This window comes from Salvia hispanica, chromosome 1 (assembly GCF_023119035.1).
Source record: "Salvia hispanica cultivar TCC Black 2014 chromosome 1, UniMelb_Shisp_WGS_1.0, whole genome shotgun sequence".
Taxonomy (NCBI): domain Eukaryota; kingdom Viridiplantae; phylum Streptophyta; class Magnoliopsida; order Lamiales; family Lamiaceae; genus Salvia; species Salvia hispanica.
Window position 1 is genome coordinate 34,856,240 of NC_062965.1, and position 19,918 is coordinate 34,876,157.

The 19,918-nt window shown below is 37.8% G+C and overlaps 2 protein-coding genes across 2 annotated transcripts; both read right to left on the reverse strand.

Moving 5' to 3' along the window:
- Positions 1-4,253: 4,253 nt before the first annotated feature.
- On the reverse strand, positions 4,254-5,855 carry LOC125201898 (protein LURP-one-related 7). Its single transcript, XM_048100186.1, has 3 exons — positions 5,479-5,855; positions 4,791-5,003; positions 4,254-4,527 (listed from the first exon to the last, which is right to left on the reverse strand). Exons 1-3 carry the CDS (start codon positions 5,725-5,727, stop codon positions 4,381-4,383), a joined length of 609 nt encoding a protein of 202 aa, XP_047956143.1. The 5' UTR covers positions 5,728-5,855; the 3' UTR covers positions 4,254-4,380.
- A 1,237-nt stretch (positions 5,856-7,092) lies between these two features.
- LOC125201896 (RNA-directed DNA methylation 4) lies at positions 7,093-10,169 on the reverse strand. Its single transcript, XM_048100185.1, has 10 exons — positions 10,017-10,169; positions 9,856-9,939; positions 9,231-9,322; positions 8,991-9,062; positions 8,599-8,640; positions 8,360-8,529; positions 8,158-8,276; positions 7,767-7,845; positions 7,616-7,689; positions 7,093-7,532 (listed from the first exon to the last, which is right to left on the reverse strand). Exons 1-10 carry the CDS (start codon positions 10,108-10,110, stop codon positions 7,267-7,269), a joined length of 1,092 nt encoding a protein of 363 aa, XP_047956142.1. The 5' UTR covers positions 10,111-10,169; the 3' UTR covers positions 7,093-7,266.
- Between the last annotated feature and the right edge of the window lie 9,749 nt (positions 10,170-19,918).

Consider the following 19,918-nt stretch of genomic DNA (forward strand, 5'->3'; position numbering starts at 1 on the left):
ATCAAGATATTTTCCATACTCTAACAAGTCCAAAATATAAGCACATGGTATGGAGACACACAACTATAACAATCCTTTTATAAGGTAATCCAAAACAAACTCATTTGTTGTAAGACCTTTGATAAAGGATCCATAAAACATGCCAACTCCATGGAAAAGTTTGATTTTTATGCAATAAAAGAACTTATCATGCCAAGACACACATGCGTCAAACACTTTGTATCTCTTGGTCCCAAATCCATCCACTCTACCAATCCACATACCTAACATTGTCTTCATAAAAGAATTGACATTTTTAGAAGGGCTAGGGATACACAAGAAAGGATCCTCATAGCTTGTAAGACTAAACTTAGCAAGTAATGATTCTAGATTTTCATGCCACATATCAAACAAACCACAAGTGATAAGATCAATACAAATGGGCATTTGAAAACAAATCACATTCACTTGTTTCATTAAATCGTTATCACAAGTTAAGGTGAGAATACTTGAACCTTGGGAAAGAGGTGATTCAACTTGACCTTGCGTCCATGAGTTCATCACCGGTAAGAAGTTACTCGGTGCATCCACGACTCGAGGTTCACATTCCAATCCTTCCAATTTCTGTCTCAAAATGTCATCCAAGAGAAAAGACAAGTAATAAGAGTTAGTGAAATAAATGTCATTCTCCTCACCAAGGGCAAAAATGATAGGGTGGTTCAGAGCCCTCCCATGGGTGATCTTAGAATCTAACAAGCAACCTTTTTTCCTCACATGTTTGTGGTTTTTCTCTCTTGAAAGTGTTGATTCACACTCACCCGCACCACTCTGTCTTGGCTTTTGCATCTCACATTTTCGCCTTTTCTCACGCTCTATTTGCTTTTGAAGCATGCTCTCATTTTCTAGCTTTTGCTCTTTCTCTCGATTCCCTCTCAAGTTCTTATTCCCATTATCAACCTCATGTGGCTTTGGTTCGTTGTTCAAGATTTGAAGGGCATTTAATGGCTCACTCCCGTCCTCGGCTTCCACTATGCTAGACATGCCATCATTGAAAGTTGGGCGAGCGTTTTCTCCATGTACGGCCGTGGAAGACTCTTCATCATCATCGGCAACAAAATCCACTCTATGCTTGACATGCTCTTTAACAAAGTGGTTAACATCGCCACACTTATTTTGATACAAGCTCTTTGAAGGAGTGAAGTTAGATGACAACCACGATGAAACCTTCGTGTGATGGCTAGGATGAGATCGGTCCACCTTCTTTGGTGGGATGCTTCTTCGGCTTGTGTCATCACCAAAATTTCGAGGGCTTGAGCTCTTCCTTGATTTACTTGAGACTTCCTCCCCTATTAACCACTCATGCACCTTAAGATGACCATGATCATTCATCCTCTTAGAGTTAGACTCTCCATGGAACTTTGGTACTTGTTCCCTTCTACTCCCTCTATCAAGTCCATCATCGTGATACCTTGACTTGTAGTCACTCCTAGCATGTCTCTCTCGGTCACTAGGTGCTATGGAATGGTTATGCCTAACTCGATCTCTTATGAGAGATATATTCTCATGGTATGCCGTAAATCCCTCTTGCATAGAATTCATGATTCCCCGCGCATCGCGCATCTCCTTCATGATTGAGGAAAACATCTCTTTGAGGGTGTCGTCGGATGTGGACGCGATGTCGTCCCCATCCTCCCTTCTAGGCGAATTGTGCTTAGAAATCCTCGTACGTGGTGGCATTTTCGGTACCTACAAAGAAGATAAAGAGGACTAGGGACACATCCCTTTTGTTAATAACACAAACAACGCACACACCCAAGAATGGAGACTTTAGTGAGGAGCTCACTTCCCAACCCACAAAGTATGTCCCCAATTTCCGCAAACTCACACCCAATGTCTCTCGGAAGGTTTAGAGATTTAGTGGCTAGATACTCTCCCTCACTTGCTCTCGATGATGTAATCCCAAGGGTTGCACAAATAGCACAAACAAGATACACAACTAGGCAAGTGAAAACTAGTCCAAGAAGCCATAAGATTAGTGAAAGTAGGGAGCTAAGCCAATGAGACAAATTAACAAACACTTTGTGTGCACAATTTCATCCAACAACAATAGACCCAACAATTGATGTAATTTCGGCCTACAACTTTCCAACAATCAAATTGACATACCCAAGAACACATATATCAATTTATAGCTAAAGCCCACGGATAAGATTTGAGATCTCTCTTTTTTTTTTGACAATTTTCTAACAATTTTACTCTTTGGAGAATTTTTTTTTCTTTTTTTTTTTTTTTTGCATACAAGAACAAGAACCAATGGCTCTTGATACCAAATAATGTGAATCTTCTAGATTGAAGACTCATGAATTTGCCCCGGACTTATTCTTGTAAATAATCCCAACAAATAAACAAGATAAACTAAGAAATGGAACAAGAAAAATGGATAAAAGGATAGATGATGGATTAGTGTTATGATTTAGGTGAAGAACAAGAAAGAAATCCCAAAGGCACTTTCACATACAAACACCTAATGGCTCCACAAACTAGCAACACAAGAACTAGCAAGCATACCTTTACAATCAACCTTAGCCCGGCAAAAGATCGAATGCAACCCGAAGGAATTTGATAAGTCTTCAAAAGATGAAGAAGGTGAGCTCTCAAATATGGAGAAATAGTCTCTTACAAATATTCAAAAGCTGAGAATGAAAACCCTACAAAAGAGTATTTATACTAAAACAAAAGTAATAGGGAAAATAGTCTTTGAAATCTTAAAAAATGGCATTTTCGGGCAAAACGCCCGGCCCGGGCGTTTTGGGGCCTTGCCCGGGCGTTTTCTCTGTGGCCGGGCATTTTTTGGCAGCTCTGCGCGACTTTCGTCAAAAGGCCATAACTTCCTCATCCGAGCTCCGATTGAGGCGTGTAAGGTACTCACGCGAAGATCTTTTGATGATGAAGATAATGGTGGTCTTAGAACAGCATTTGGACATCATTTTTCTAGGAAAATTCTGGTTTGAGTCAGACCTTCGAATCCGGCTTGGCTCCTTGCCATATCTCCACCTTATTTTCGGACCCCAATCAACCCATGGCCCTCGATGTAGTTGCATCCTATGATTGTGAATACCCGGATTCACATCATCCTCTCCTTCTTTGTGAAAGGATTTGTCCTCAAATCCGGTTCTTAGATTCATCTTTCGGACACCCGGATTCACATCATTGCAAATTCTGGTTTGAGTCAGACCTTCGAATCCGGCTTGGCTCCTTGCCATATCTCCACCTTCTTTTCGGACCCCAATCAACCCATGGCCCTCGATGTAGTTGCATCCTATGATTGTGAATACCCGGATTCACATCAACTTGGGTTTTGGAATATTCTTGGTTGAATGAGAAAGAAGTAAAAGAAATGAGTGAAGACAAGTTATTTATGGATGTATTTTTTGATATATTTTTTTCCTAGTTTTTTTTCTAATTTCATTTTCAAATCATTGGTCAAGTATTTAGAAAATATGTCATTCTAATTAATCATGGATTATTATACTGAATGGGTCAAAAATGACTTAGTTATGTTCGTCTATGAGTTTTGGTTCCCGTAAAAATGGCAAAAAAAGGACAACGTTCATAAGCTAGACACACAAAGGTACCAAACATAATGATCTAGATCAAACTATTAAAACGAATATATATAGGATCAGTTTTTTACTTTAGTTTTAATATTCAATAATCGAATAAGTGGTCAGATGGATTACTTTAAACAAAACCAGATAAGTTGTTCTTGATGATGAATACCCTGTTAAATTCGGATTTGGAGCTGTTATTTTGATGTACAAGCACTTTCTTTTCAATACTTGGAGCAAAAATTAAATTTAGAGACATTTTTTTCTAAGTTTGGAAGTTGCAATGAGTAGAAAGTAGATAGTGCAGTGCCGATGAAAGTGAACAACATATGATATTTCCCCAACTCATTGAATTCCAGATGATTTTATCTAATTTTCAGGGGCTGTATTGATCTCCTTTCTTTTTGGATTTAATTCATTATTAATATATTAAAGTTTATAATGCTATAAGGATAAATTAGTGTATAGGGAGTATGTTTTATGAAGTAACAAATATTACTGGTATTTTTTAATATAGGCTACAATGATGGTTATGTTTAAAATCACCCTTCAGTGACTACCCTAGAGTTAAAAAGATAGGGCTAATGTATCAAAATGGTTACTTTTATAAGTTTTTGTCATGAATTGTAGGCAAAAAAATGATGAATTCACAAGTAAGAGTCATCGTAACCAAGAGAAAGTCCAACATTTTGCTATGCTGTCATCTCATATCATCTTTGTTACAAATAAACATTTCATAAAATTTATTAGGTTGAGTATGAAGCCAATGAGAAGTAGAAACCACAATATCACCTCATATCCAAAGCTTTCTGCCATCGAAGTATACAGCAATCAGACAAGCAACTAAACTACGGTCAGCAAATCCTGGAAAAACTGTTACACGAAACCGGTTTCTGGGGACGAAAACCTTCCCCATTCCAAGCTTGTACATGAGGCTAGTCTGCACAAACATGTAGGACAGAAACATCATGCTTAGTTAGAATGCACATAACAATCTTTTGTGTCCCCTTCTTGTTCTTATTTTGTTTAGAACAAAGGTTACAGCAACAGGAGAGTTCTGATCTTTGGCCATTTTAGTAGTGACACGAAGCATTTATACACATCAAACTAGAGCAAAAGGGAATTCATATATGTATGCATTTCTTTTCTCGGTTGAACTATAAGAACGAAACAAAGCTGTGGCATAGTGTGATTTTGAAGTACCTGAGCGACAATGGAGTCGCCTTTGTAGATGGTGCAGGATCTACGGAAAGGGTTGCCTTTCATCAGCAACTCGGTCTTTGAATCTTCGTTGTTGCTGTCATTAACAAGCAACACTCTGAACTCATTTCTACTGGTCTCATCCACATGCTTCTCTACTGTGAATATCTCTTTCTTGCCTTCACCGTTTCCCTTATATCCACGCCATGATCCTTTCTGCACCAAGAACAACATGCCAAATGCTTCAGAGGGTGATAAGAAACACTAACACTACCAACAAACACATTTTCAATCAAATTAGGTTCTGTTTGGAGAAATTGAACGACATACACAAGTCGAAAGCATGCGTGATAATAGAGGAAACAAAACTTTGAGCAGTTACAAAAGCTATTGTTGAATTTGTATTGATTCTCTCCAAATTAAGTGTCTCTAGTCCTCTACATAAGCTTGATATTTTTCGGAATAAACATTTCCACAAACACAAACCATACATACATCCTCACCTTCACCAATCCACTGCTAATATAATTCAATATGCTTGAGATCCAACAAACGTTTACAGTTAAATCTTCACATCATTCAGCTAATAATTAATATTAATAATAAGAATTCAAACTCTTATCGCATCAATATATTCAACAATGCAGAAATGAAGATAAAAAAATACGACGATCAGTGAGAAGCAACTCACGTGAAGTCGCTTGATTGAGAAAAGAATATTTCCAGAAGAATCGAGGAGCTGCTTCACACAATCCCGATCGGTAGCAGCTGAGGATTTGTTGACAGTGTAGACCAAATTTCCGGATGAATCGGCGTATCTGACAAATCCTCGGAGGCCGAGGCCCTTGTATTTCTTGGAGACGAATAGATCAAATGGGATTTCGGAATCCGCGGAGAGCTTGAAGTCTTCGAATGGGATCGACGAGTTCTCCTCCCCCATCAAATCATGGTTGATCAAGTAAAAGCTGTGAATTTAAAATAAATAAATTGGAGGAGTTGGAATTTTATCAAGAATTCTTTTTTCTTTCTCTGCTATGGGAATGTGGCATTGATCCAATCGTTGATAATGATTCAAAGTTGTAGGTGTACTTTTCAATATACACTCTTTGAGAATCTTTTTAATTACATGAAAAGTGGAGACTCTTTTAATTTGTTTATTTTATAAATCCATCTTCTTGATTAAATTCGAATGCATGAGAATTTTGGGTCTGATTAATTCCGATGATACGACTTTTCATCAATATTGCATTTTATTTTGGACTAAGCAATCTAATTTAGGTCACAATGTATTGCCAAGACTATTGAACTTTTAGTGTTACTCCTCCGGTTCTTTTATACTTGAGTCATTTTTTCATTTTGGAAAGTTCCCTCTTAGTTAACTAATTTCAATATATATAATTTTTTTTTTCTTACTTTACTATTTCTACTCTAGGGTCTTATTCTAATGCTTATAGCACCCTAATCCAAAATCAAGACTAAATCTCCACCCTTGGATTTTAAATTGAGTGGATGAGATTAAAGCTCACAAATCTCAATAAATAGTAGACAAAATATCAACAAAAGGGTAATATCGTCATTATGTTATCATATGATAATTTTCGTGGGTGTTTTTTTATATCAACATTGTGTATTACAAATATCAATAATATGATATAAGAATATCAACATTAGTACAAGAAAATATCAACACATATTTATTGAGATTTTTACATGGTTTTATTGAGATTTTTTGATGTATTTGTTGATAAAAATTTGGGTATCAACATTTACGAAAACTAAAATAAAAAATATTAAATTTCATCATCCGAACGTCGTCGGAACATATGCAATTGACATCTCGTTGGAATCCTTATTAAATTATCTTTAATTTGATATATTTTTTACGAAAAAATAATTTAAATTGAGAGAGTTACGTAAATTTAAAGATTTGAGATGATTTTGAGGAGAGAGAAAGTAGTTAGTTATAATTACTACATATAGGATTTGACATTAATACCCTTTTAATTTAATTAATAATTATTTAAATTTAAAATATATTACACTTGACATCATATTAACCAAATCTTCTAATCTAATGATTGAAAATTGGTCTCAATTTGAGATTGGTAATTAGTTAGCATTTCCTCCTACTCTTTTATCTATTTATTTAATACACTCAACATTTATTTTCTTAAATTCTATACCGAAAAATTTCGCCTCATAAAGGGAACAGAGGGAGTACTTATTTAGAACTCCGATAACATTAATTTCTTTTTCTATGAAACAAAATATAAATTCTAACGTCATTTTCTCACTGCTCAAAATATTTCGAACGACAAAGTTGTGTAGAAAATTCATTAAACTGATCAGAAATCATTTTCTAATGCACAAAAAACAAGCTAACATAGAGTTAAAAGCGCGAGTCACACTTAGTGCCTAGAAGTTTAATATTCACATCTCATGTGAAGAAATACCAAAACAAGGCTCAAACATTGCGTCCTCACCAATATGATTCTTCATCTTCTAAGTTTTCATCAGCATAGTCTAACCAGTCATACTCCTCCGAACCCATGTCAGACAGACCATACGATACTTCACTTCCGTCTTTCGGATTATCAGACTGGCTTCCAGAAGTTGTACTCTCTCCCTCCGATTCTTCATCAGATGATCTGCTCTCATCCTCATCCTCATCCTCATCCTCGTCCTCGTCCTCATCCTCCTCGCATGTCTCTTCATCCGGATAATCGTTCAGGGGATTGTTTTCACCTGAGATTCCAAAATATGTCATTCAGGGTTTTGATACCTTCCACACACACAGGCAACATGAGAGATAGAGAGGGAGAGAGTACCGTTAGAATCATCACTTTCATATTCTGTATCATCTGGGCCATCATAGAAGTCTTCATCATCATCAACTTCGATCCTGATCCAGATTATTAAGTTAGACAAAGGAAATCATTTGTAGCTTAACCACAACCACACTGAAAATGAAAGCCTTACTTCGGAATTTGGCTAGCATAATCAGCATCCAACTCATTTACATCCTCCTCAATAGTATAGACATCATACACGTACCCATCTGAAGATGCCACATTAAAAGTAGCAGATTACTAACAACACAAAATCTTATATCACATGAGCGACCATAGGATATCAGTTCAGCTGCATGACAGATAGTTATAAAAAAACAGAATATAAGATCAACAAAAACAAATAAAACCAAACAATTAAAAGTAAGATTTGATATCAAGACAAAAGCCAGTATGGTTTGATATTTAATTAAAAGTAGTACTAATATAGTATATACATATAAGAAATTTCAAATTAGTAATCATCCCTGGATGTGAAATCACCACATACACTAAGAAAAGAACAAATCACAGAGGCAGACCTTGTTTGGTAACAAGGTTGTGGATATCGTGTTCAATCTCCTCAGCAGCAGTTGGTAAAACTTCTCTCAGGAGAGGCAAGAAGTCACCCATTATCTTGTACTCATCTATATCTGCTTCCCTGGGTTATAGATTTGGATATCAGAACAAAGACATCATAGCTTGTGTAATGATGCAATATCACCACTTCTGAAAGTACCGTACTTCTGATTTTTCGCCTCAACGATGTGCTCCTTAACGGCGTGCTCTTCAACATCAATCCTAACAACATCATAGAGTCGGCACATATCATATATAGCATCATCACCAGGATTGTCTTTCTGCAGCTTTCTGCTTCTCCATATTTGCTCAAAGCGAGCATTTCTTGACAAAACCTTAAGGGTTGAACATAATAGGTCAATGTGTGACAACAGCATGTAATGCAAACCTAAAATGCACTATACCTCTTGACTCTGTCTTGCGTTGACCAATCGCTGACCTTCTTTCTGAAGCATCAACATTACAATTTACAACCAACTATTAGCAACTCTTTGTATTAGCGAATACAGATACTCAAAGCAAGTCTCAGTACGAGTAACCAAGTGTAATACCAAATACTAGTAAGGTCTATCAATGTCTCAAAAGCACAGTTTCAACAAGGTATGTATGAAACTCGTCATGTTAAATCGTGAAACAAACAATTGCCAGAGCATGGATATACCCTGGAACAGCTTAGTAACTTAAACTATGAGAAGGATTGTGTAACATGAGTATTACTACAGGACCTTGTCTACACATGCAAGAAATATTTATTGGACTCATGGGGGGAGGGAGAGAAAGGTTAGAGAGAGCTCACATCCACAGTCTTGAAACTCCGTTTTCGTTTTTCAATTTTCTCATCTGATTTCAACTCGTCCGATGAATTAGGCTGCAAAATATATGATAAATTACTGAACTTCCTATTGCTCTCGCCAGTCAGGAAATACAATCCGTACAATCTGCTATAACTTGTTTGTATGTAATTTCTATAGTTACTATTCTACAGTCTACACCACCCAAAAGATAATCAATATTTATAAGTAACCTAAGAACTAACCACGAAAGATCGCAGCACATCAAATGTATCCTTGGAGCTAGCAACTGTCTCCACATGTCGTACCAAGATTTTTTGCGTCTTGAATTCCTCCACTAAAAGATGTCAAAGGCGTGATTAATAAATACGTAAACATGTAAAAATCTTCAAAATTAACATAAAAACATTTACAACACTGAAACTAACTGAACAAACTATTTCAACACATACGACATTAAAGGTTTTTAACAGCATGTAATATCATATTCTTGCTTTTTTGCATCAGCACTCAGTTCATTGCTGCATAGATGTCAAATGTAATGCAGTAGAAAGAGACCTTCAGCGACACTACAGAGTAAACACTATCCTCCAACCATGCTAATTTCTACTTAAGCACTTCGCCACTTGTGTGTTTCAGAAAATTGGCTGTTCACAGCTCCACTTCTTAAATTCCAAGCCATACTTTCGATTTAAAGTGTTGTTTATGTTCATAGCTGACAAAAAATCTAGCATTAGACTCGATAAACGTGTAAAATTGAAGGAGCACAAGAACTAATTCAATCAAATCGCGACAAATTGAAAATAAAAGGTAAAGGACAGCTAAAAAAGGAACACATTAAACCAGAACGAAATACACGATATAACGCACCTTTACTCGAAGAAGCATCAGATATTGATAGCTTTCCGAAGTCGATCAGCGGACGCTTAGCAGGCCTCTCATGGATTTCCAGCCCTAATTAAGGGGGAAAGCTCAAAATCAACAGCTTAGAGAACACAAAGAAACAAAAATATCGCAACACAGATACTCACAAAAAGCATCGAGCGCAAACTGAGAAACTTTCCGCTTAACCCTGACAACCACCGGCTTGTCGGCAGTGGGCGGAGCAGAGGAACTCTCCGCCATTATTGCCAGATTCGATCAATTTCGAGAGTTAGGGCTTAAGGGTTTTAATCCACAATTATTTGCGGGAGAAATAGACTACAGTTTTGAAATTTATATTTATTGCCAATATATATGATTGGATGCCTTTCTCCATTTGCGATTTGTCATTATTTTTTAACCACCAAATTACTTTATTATCATCCACACTCTATTTTGATATTGAATCATACATAGTTTAATATAAAATTAATAAAATCATATTTATTGAAAATGAGCTCATCTCATTTACAGTGAGTAGATATCGATAATGAAGCTTTTAATTTTTGTTGTTACAGTGATTAGTTAAAGATGATGAAAACTTTGATTATTTATATTTCACTACTATATTCATTATTTTAAATTAAAAATATAGTACTATATGTAGAAGTCAAAGTGTACAAATTAAAAAAGTTCTTTAAAAACTTGAAATGGCAAAACTGATAATTTTTTTTTTTTTTTAAATATGCTATACCAATGACCTTAGTAGAGAGTAGAGATCGGCAGCCCAATAGGTGGCGTGAGGGTTGAGACCAACGACGGCGAGAGCAATGAGAGGACATGACGAGGCGGTAGAAACGATGTTGGATGTCGACACTACATCGGCTAGAACCGAGAATGAAAGAAACCAAAGATAGGCGAGTGGCGCAACGCTTAGAAGTTAGAATAAACCAAGAGAGTAGACGAGAAAAAAGTTTAAGGAACAAAATGAAACATTGAAAAATTAGGGCTACAATTCGTCTAGTTGGTTATGATCGATCGATCAGTTCTCGAATCGATTACCATCAAACATAAGCATTGTAACTGGACTGTATTTGGCGCAATAATCGATTAACTGATAACGGCATAACCACATAAGTAGCCCTAAGTGTAACAACCTGAAGGAGAAATACTCATCACAGAAAAATACATTGATAATCTCTTGAAAAATTTCACATAGAAAACTGAAATTTAGTTTTGTCACTGAATGATAACGAATGATAAGATGAAGAACGATGATTATTCTAAAAAAGCTGATGCACAACTCTTAGAATTCTTGGTGATTTGCTTATCGACCTTGCTAACACAAGGCTATATATTGTTCAAAGTGTGAGTATGGTCTCTAAGAGCATCCGCAATGGTCGGCTAGCGACCGGCTAGCCGATTCGTCGCGCTAGCCGAACCATTGCAATCGCTTAAGGGCGATTTCGGCGATTTAAGATTAGCGTGGGCTGGCCGATCGCTCGTCGCTGGCCCGTAGCGCTAGCCGATCGACTAGCGCCATTGTGGAGGCCCGATCGGCCCAGCGCCGATTTTCAATTTTTTTTTTTATTTTAAAATCATATATAAACGCGATTTTCGTTTCATTTTCATTTGCACCACTTGTTTTAACTAGTTTTCTCTTTCTCTAACTTTCTGTCACAACAACGACAAGAGCATCATCGAGCGATGGATCACAACAAAGTCCTGGGGCCCCAGATGATGGGGATGATGTGGCGCGCTGGGGGATGCCGCACGGTACGCATCCCTGTGTGGGGGATGCCCGGGGGCGCAGGGACGGCTTCGCCTCACACGCTTCGACCGCCGGTGGAGACGTTAGCCTCTCTCGGCGATGACCTTCTCGTCATTGCATGATATGAGGATCGATCTCGGGGAACGATGATACTCCTGTTCCAGCCGACGCCGCCGCGCCGGTTGTGTTAAGACGAGGGGGAAGGGGAAGGGCAAGGCGGTCGGCGAGTCATCGCAGCCCGCCGCGTACCGGGCCGTGGGAAGTGGACAGAGGATGAGTACGCCGGGGTGGCCAAGGGGTGGTTGGAGGGTGTGCGACGATCCACGGGTTGCGAACAACCAGCGGGTCGTCAACATGTGGGCGAAGATCGAGCTGCCTATAAGAGCCACTGCCCGCACGGAAGGACTTCAAGAACGAGGAGGTCCGGAAGGGGTGGGAGCGCACTGGGCCGCGGTGGGCCGCTTTGCTTCTTGTTGTCGAAGGACTCCGAGAAGTTCCGGCGGGCGCGACGCCGGGGTGGCCGAAGAAGCAGCCGACTTAACTATAGCGGCGACTACAGCGGCAGCAGCGGCGGATCCCACGACCTCCCCCCGGATGCTGAGGAGTTTCCATCCCCTCCTTCATTTACTGGTCGCCCCGCCCGGTTGGACAGAAGCGGGCGCAGCGGGCTGCGAGGGGCGGATCCCCCCTATCGCCCCGCGAGGTCCAGTCCTCCGCCCTCCCAGCCGCCCCACTCGAGTACACTCTCCATTCGCGTAACCAAACGCGGGCTCAGATGTTACAGGTCTTCCGAGAGTGGAAGAACGCCACTGACCCCACGGAGAAGAGGTTTCTTTACGAGATGCTCGAGAGCATGCGTGCTGATTTAGAGATCGCGAGGTCACGGCTGGGGGTTCCGACGTGGGCTCGGATACCACGGGTGGCGTGCGGCCCGCGGCGGCGGGCGGCGGCAACGACGAGGACGACTGCGACGGCGATGAGGAGTAGAGAGTGGCGGGGCTCGTGTGTTGAAGCCTCTTTTTTTAAAAAAAAATCATGTACTTTTTTTTTTTAAATCTTTGCACTTTTTTTTTAATGGAATGGATTCTTTTTCCCGTATATGTGTCGTAAATTTAATTCCGTATATCGCAATTTTAATTCCGTAAATGTAGTATATTTTGAATTGTTTTTATTGCGGCTGGCCTATGGCTGGCCTAAATCTGACGTGGCAGGTGGTTTTTTTAGTGTTGCTGACGTGGCAGGGGAGAGAATGGCTGGCCTATGGCTGGCCTAAGCACCATTGCGGATGCTCTAAGGTGCTTAAATGAGCCGACTAAACTTTATTTTGCCAAGCAAAAATGATCATAGGATATTTGCAAGGTACGAAAACAATGAACTTCAAATATATGAAATAAGAATTGTGTAAGTTCATTTGTAATACGAACAATGATACTGAAGACTCTTTGGATGGCCGAAAGAGCACTTCGAGCTACTTATTGTCTTAGAGAGTTTGCATAGTTACACTATGTTCAAAAAAGCAAAAGTCTAGTGACCTTATCAATCGTTGAAACGAAGTACAACATAACTACTTCTGATGTTACTTGTAAAGAAATTTGGTTGAGAGGGTTATTGGAAGATTTGCAGCCCATTTAAAAGGAATCTACAACAATCTATTATGACAATATCCAATAATAATAATGAAAAAAGGTCTGATGTTGCATTAAAGATCAATGCATACTGAATTACGTCATCATTTCATCCGAGATATGATGAGCAAAATAGAAATAAATTTAGAATTTGTCGACACTAAGAAGCAACTTGCTCCTTTTTCTTACCAAGCAAGGATGCTGAAAAGTATAATTGTTTTTTCACACAAAAAAAGCTCTAACCAGTAACCATCTCAGTGAGCAAAGGTGAGAAACACACCAAACTCCAAGCTTAAACACGGCAAAGCAGAAGATACAACCAAAGCAACTAAGATACCAATTAAATCCTATCCACACAAAAACCAGAAAAAAAAAAAAAAAAAGCTAAAAACACAACAAGCACTAAAAGGCCAACAGGACCTCCAACAACACAGATAATTAAGAAACCGAAGTGGTAGCAAGAAATAGAGACAAAGGATTAGCAAAAATCCTCACCGATGGTCTTCAACTCTATGCTACATTTTACGACTCCCTTTCGACCATCTTCTACTCCAGCTAAAATTCTCACTCATTTGTTTAGGAATATAAGGAAATTCTAGGGACCATCCTTTAGTCCACAACCCCAATCTCCATAAAATCAGCTCCTTCTCCGTATTCTATCTAGGCTACATCTTTTTGAAATTTTCTTTCTGAGCCATCAGATAGACCATAAGATTGCATAGAAGAGAGAGTTTCATATATTTTTGTCTAACCTTCGAAAGGGTGTGCCCATTCGTGATACTCCCTCTGTTCCACAGTAGTGAAGTCGTTTTGCCATTTTGGTACGTTCTATAATAGTGAAGTCATTTCCATTTCTTGCAAAAGTCAACATATTTCTTTTCCCTTACTTTACCGTCTCTTTCTTTATTATCTCTTCACATCTCTACCTTTTTCATTTCTTACTTTATTCTTTCTTTACTTAACTTACTTAACACACATTTTCTTAAACCGCATGCCGAAAAGAACCATCTCCACTACTATGGAATGGAGGAGTAACAAACAGGACACCAAATCCTTGGAGCATCCCCAACCCCATTAATGAGGCTCGTTTCATGCATATGTTCCATAGTAAAACTACACTTAAATTGGGTCAAATAATTTGTTTTATTCACAAAAGTAATACTCCCCCGTCCTTAAAAAATAGATAAATTTGTATATAACACGGATTTTAATGTGCAATTGGTAAAGTAAGAGAGAGATGAGAAAAAGTAAGAGAAAGATGGGAAAATATAGTGGAAGGATTGTTAGTGGATTGTGGAATCCATAATATAAAGAAGGAACATTTTTTAGTCTCCAAACTTTAAACTATCATTTTTGGTCCGTAAAATTTGAAAATATTTTTGATGTCCGTCAACTTCGACTTAATATCACTTGAGCAATTTTTAAAAAAGTTTTTGGACAGAAATACATTACTCTCTCTACTTTTTAAACTTTAATTTCTTTAATTTAATTATAAAACAAAACTATATAAAATCCCAAGCCGAATTAGTACTACTCCACTTAGAGTAGAACGGAGGGAGCATTAAATTTATAAAAAAATAATAAATATAATTTAAAATAAATAACTTTTGTTTAGTAAAATTTTGTTTTTGCAATAACAACTGTGATTAATCTTATTACCAGCATCAAATTAATTATGGACTACGATATTATTAATGAAACGTCACATCTGATTTATGAATATAAGAAAAAGGAAAGAAAAAAATAAAGAAACAAAAAACCATTTTACCGAATTGAATGAAATTAAAATCATTAAAAATAATAAAAAGATAATCAATAGGGATTGAAGAAATGCTCCTATTCCAACATATCCTCTTCGCTAGTGTTTGTTAATCAATTTTATCTTTATTTTTTTTTTCGTAAGAAAAATTTAAATAATTTAGTTTCATCACAAATTCAAAGATTTTCAACAATATAATAAGGTGACATGATCCGTAAGTTAAATTTATGTAATTACATTAAATGAAAATAGGATATTATTAACCAAAAAACTTATTTGACCAACTACAACAAACTAAGTTATGTATTTCTTTTATTAATAAGTCCAAATTCTATTGTTGGCAACCCAAATATGTTAATCTCATTTTATATTTAAAAATGTAAATTATGAAACAATATATCTTATTTTGTGAGTCTAATTTTCCAAACATGGAAAGAAATTAAAATAAAGGGGAAAAAATAATGGAAAAATAGGATATTAGCACCTATAAAAAGCGAAGCATATGTGACTAATTTCTCAATCAACACTGCAAATTAACAAATGAAAATGTCAAATGTCTATGTTCTCTTGCTTCTTGGACTCTTGGCAATTAGCAATACCCCTTCTCTCGCTCATGAACAAGAAGACGACATGAAATGGAACATCGATTCACAAATCAAGCATCGTCACCACCATCAACCTCCACCTCCTCACCAGGAACATGAGCATGGTTGCCCTCCTTCCCATGACGGTCACCACGCTCCATCTCCTCATGCTCAGCACGCTCATCCTCCAAGACACCATGGTCATGCTCCTGCTTATCCTCCTCATCACCATGCCCCATCTCCGCATGCCCACCACGTCCATCCTCCTCAACACCATGCTCCGTCTCCACATGCCCATCACGCTCATCACTATGCCCCATCTCCTCGTGCCCTCTACGCCCATCCTCCTCATTACCATGCCCCTTCTCCTCATGCCCACCAAGTCCATCCTCCTCAACACCATGCCCCATCTCCTCATGCCGACCATATCCATCCTCCTCGACACCATGACCATGCTCATCCTTCAAGACACCATGGTCATACTCCTGCTTATCCTCCTCATCATCATGCCCCATCTCCACATGCCCACCATGCTCATCCTCCTCATCATCATGCCCCATCTCCTCGTGCTCTCCACGTCCATCCTCCTAAACAACATGCCCCATCTCCTCATACCCACCACGATCATCCTCCTCAACACCATGCCCCATATGCCCACCATACTTATCCTCCTCACCATAATGATCATGAGCAATATACTCATCCTCCAAGACATCATGGTCATGCTCCAAGTCTTGCTCCTCAACATGCTCATTCTCAAAAAGACCATGGTCATGCTCCTGCCCCTACTCCTCAACATGCTCATTCTCCAAGACAACATGATCATGCCCATTCCCCAAAACATCATGGCCATGCTCATTCTCCGAAACACCATGGCCATGCTCATTCTCCGAAACACCATGGCCATATTCATGCCCCTTCTCCTCAACTCTATTAATGAAAAGTCAAAAGCATAAAATTTAGTCACTAATCATTGTAATAGCTTCAAATAAGTGAATGCTATGAGTGCTATATTTCTTGTAATACCTTTTCTAATTTAGTGTTTGAAGTTAAATTGTGCTGAAGATTTTTGTGAAATCAATTTGAATATTGTGGCAGTTTAGTTAGTTTGTGTTGATGATTTTTTATGAAATCAATTTGAACATTATGGCAATTAAGTTGCAGACTACCTAATCTATGAAATTACACTGAAAATCAATTTTATATGTATGCACATTAATAACAACGAAAAGAATAAACTTTAGAACCCTAATTAATTTTTCTCTATTTTTAGATGAAATATATTCGTGAAATATTCATTATAAGTATATAACAATAAACTGACCTAATTAATTTGAGGTAGGATCTCGTGAGTGCTATCATTTTTTAAAAAGACAATCAATTGGCGTAATGTTAGCATTTTCTCTTTTGTCCGTGTTGGATCAAATACCATCTTTATGTAACTTTTTTATCATTTTGTTTAATTATCATTTTCTTTCTTATTTACCTTCCATCAATTAACCTAGATTTAACAATTTTTACACTAAAACAAAATCAATTTTGCAACGGCAAAAATGAGCATAAGATATTTGCAAGGTACAAAAACAATGAACATCCAACATATGAAATAAGAAGTGTGTAAGTTCATTCGCAATACAAACGATGATAGTGAAGACTTTATGGATGGCCGAAGCACTTCTAGCTACTTATTGTCTCTTGGAGTTAACACAGTGACATGAAGTTCAAATAAGCAAAAGTCAGTGACTTTATCGATCGTTGAAGCAAAGTACATAACTTTTTCAGATGTTACTCGTGAAAAATATGGTTGAGAGGTGATGCACTATTTACTAGCACTAAAAATACCTACAAGTATACAGGGTAAGAATAGTAAAGCTAAAGGTCAGTACCGAATATCGAATACATGGAAAACAATCACAAATTGGCTACCTTCTACTAAGCGTCTTTCACTATTTGGAAAACCGAAAGAGATTTGGATTTTAGAAAATAAAAACTTCAAAAGCGGAATAAAACAACTTTTGCAAATAAAACACATATAAACATATGAGATAAGAGAATTCCGGGGATGTGCGTTCACTGTTATGGTTATACAAATTCCTACTACAATACCCTAGCACAGTTCTTATTTCAATAAGACGAGTCGCCTAATTTATGCTCATGCGATACAAACGTAGATTACTAACACTAGGGTTGTCAATCTTAGATCCGTAACTCCTTATTTCAGTAGGACGAGTTGAAGGAATTGGCAGCGGAAGCGTTTTGCGTGGGATTATCATAATTTAACAATTATTAATCGAGCAAATAAATCACATAATAATCAGATCTATTTAGCAGATTATTTAGACAAAATCTATTCGTAATTCTCACATGTAAGATAAAAATGTCCATTAATTAATTAATATCTTCTATGGACTTAATTAATTAATTTCTTATTAATTCCAAGAGTGGACTTAGCATGAAACGTTTATTTATTATTCATAGAATGATCAAACTCCAACTAGCTAGGTTCCGAATAATAAGTTTCGAGCTCCTCTTGAGGACATTATCAAACGAGACTCACCTCGCGCACGATTCAACATAATAGCAATCCTAGCACCGCTAGATATTAATCACCACTGCCTAATATATCAGAATTATTGGGTTACGAAAAACCCGTACCATTTGATAAGCCAAAGTAATGCATAATCAATACCGTATGCTCAATGCTAACTTACATTGATTAAGAAACAAATATTTATCAAGACCTCGCCTTTCAATAGATAGCCCAAGGACAAGTCTTGCTGTTAGATCCGTTCAGGTGCTATACCACACCAATGTCATCTTATTTCAGTAAGGCTTAGAAATATGCGAACTGACATTGCAACCTTTTACGATGGATAGTCTAATTCCATCTAGGTTGTGAAATTCTTCTTTTTCTTTGTTTAGGACTGACCGTGTTACTTTAAAGTGGACGCCACCCACAACCGGTCTACTAAAACAAAGACTTAAACTTTGTTAACTTATACATTTAAACATGCAATTACATCCATTAAATGTAAAACATAACAACATTATGACAAAAATAATATGTTTTATTACTTGGAAAATAAAATAAGAGTTTTACAGTATTCAATCACTCGAAATGTGATTTCTAGTATACTATCTCTAACATGAGTCGCCTAATTTAAAGCTCCTATAAGACCCTTGAAAAGTCCACACTCTCAATTAACAATGCCGTTTTAAGGGAAGCTAATTGTAGTGTCTACTAAGTAGATCTAACTCGCCAAACTCCTCTGACGATTATGTAGCAAGTTATATTAAATCATCATAGAATGTGTCACTCAAACGTGAAGCATTATCTAACACTTAGGGAAGAAATGAAGTAAGAACAAAATAGATATTAATTAGCCAAACGGAATTGTATAACCAAAGTCGTTACTAACACATCCCTAGAATCCTATGAGTTTAGTTACACATGATAGAATAAGCTAAAAACATACTCCTTCCGTCCGCCATTAGAAGTCCCGGTTGACCATTTTAGTCCGTCCGCCATTAGGAGTCCCGGTTAACTTTTGCCATAAATGGTAGTGACCCCACTTTCCACTAACTCATTCACCCTCACATTTTATTATAAAACTAATATATAAATATGGGTCCCACATTCCACTATATTTTTTCTACCCACTTTCCTTTGTTTTTATTAAAACCCGTGTCGAACTCGACCAAGACTTCTAATGCTGGACGGAGGGAGTAGTTTTGTAGGGAAAACAAAATGAACATAAGAACAAAAGCAATAAAACACAAAGGTTGAATCCTTATAGCCTTGATCTTCTCTTGATTCCTTCTTCAAACCCTTGCACCTTGATGAACAAGTAAGAATTCTCAAATATTATGCTCCAGAATTATGTTGCAGAAAGAAGATCCTTGTTGAAGAGGTTTGAAGGGGTATTTATAGCCATAAAATCGCCAATTAGCAAATAAGGCAAAAAGTGGCTAAGTATGGTAAATCTTGGAGGGAAAGTAGGTCAAATATGTGCACCGCGTTTTTCCAACAGGCCGCTGCACCTTGGCCAGCGGTTGCTATGGGTTGATCCGTAATCTCTTCCTCTCGAACAGCAGCCGATGGCTATCGTCCCATAGCTTCTGGATCATTCAGAGCGGTCGCTGCGCACACCCCAACGGTCGCTGGGCGTATTTCTCTTTTCATGCACAACTTTCCCGGAGCGGACCGCTACTGACTCAATGGTTGGTGGCCACCAGCGGTCGCTGACTGAGTTGCAGCGGACCGCTGGACGTCTCGAAAGATTCAGATTTCCAACTTCGACTTTTAGCTATCTTTTTAGGCTTGAATATGCAC

Excerpts from the sequence above, each read along its gene's own strand:
- LOC125201896 (XM_048100185.1), bottom strand. The coding sequence starts at position 10,110 with ATGGCGGAGAGTTCCTCTGCTCCGCCCACTGCCGACAAGCCGGTGGTT. Across the intron at positions 9,940-10,016 it reads GTTTGCGCTCGATGCTTTTT|GGCTGGAAATCCATGAGAGG; the intron begins GTGAGTATCTGT and ends CCCCTTAATTAG. Across the intron at positions 7,533-7,615 it reads TGAAAGTGATGATTCTAACG|GTGAAAACAATCCCCTGAAC; the intron begins GTACTCTCTCCC and ends TTGGAATCTCAG.
- LOC125201898 (XM_048100186.1), bottom strand. The coding sequence starts at position 5,727 with ATGGGGGAGGAGAACTCGTCGATCCCATTCGAAGACTTCAAGCTCTCC. Across the intron at positions 5,004-5,478 it reads TCTCAATCAAGCGACTTCAC|AAAGGATCATGGCGTGGATA; the intron begins GTGAGTTGCTTC and ends TTCTTGGTGCAG. Across the intron at positions 4,528-4,790 it reads GCGACTCCATTGTCGCTCAG|ACTAGCCTCATGTACAAGCT; the intron begins GTACTTCAAAAT and ends ATGTTTGTGCAG.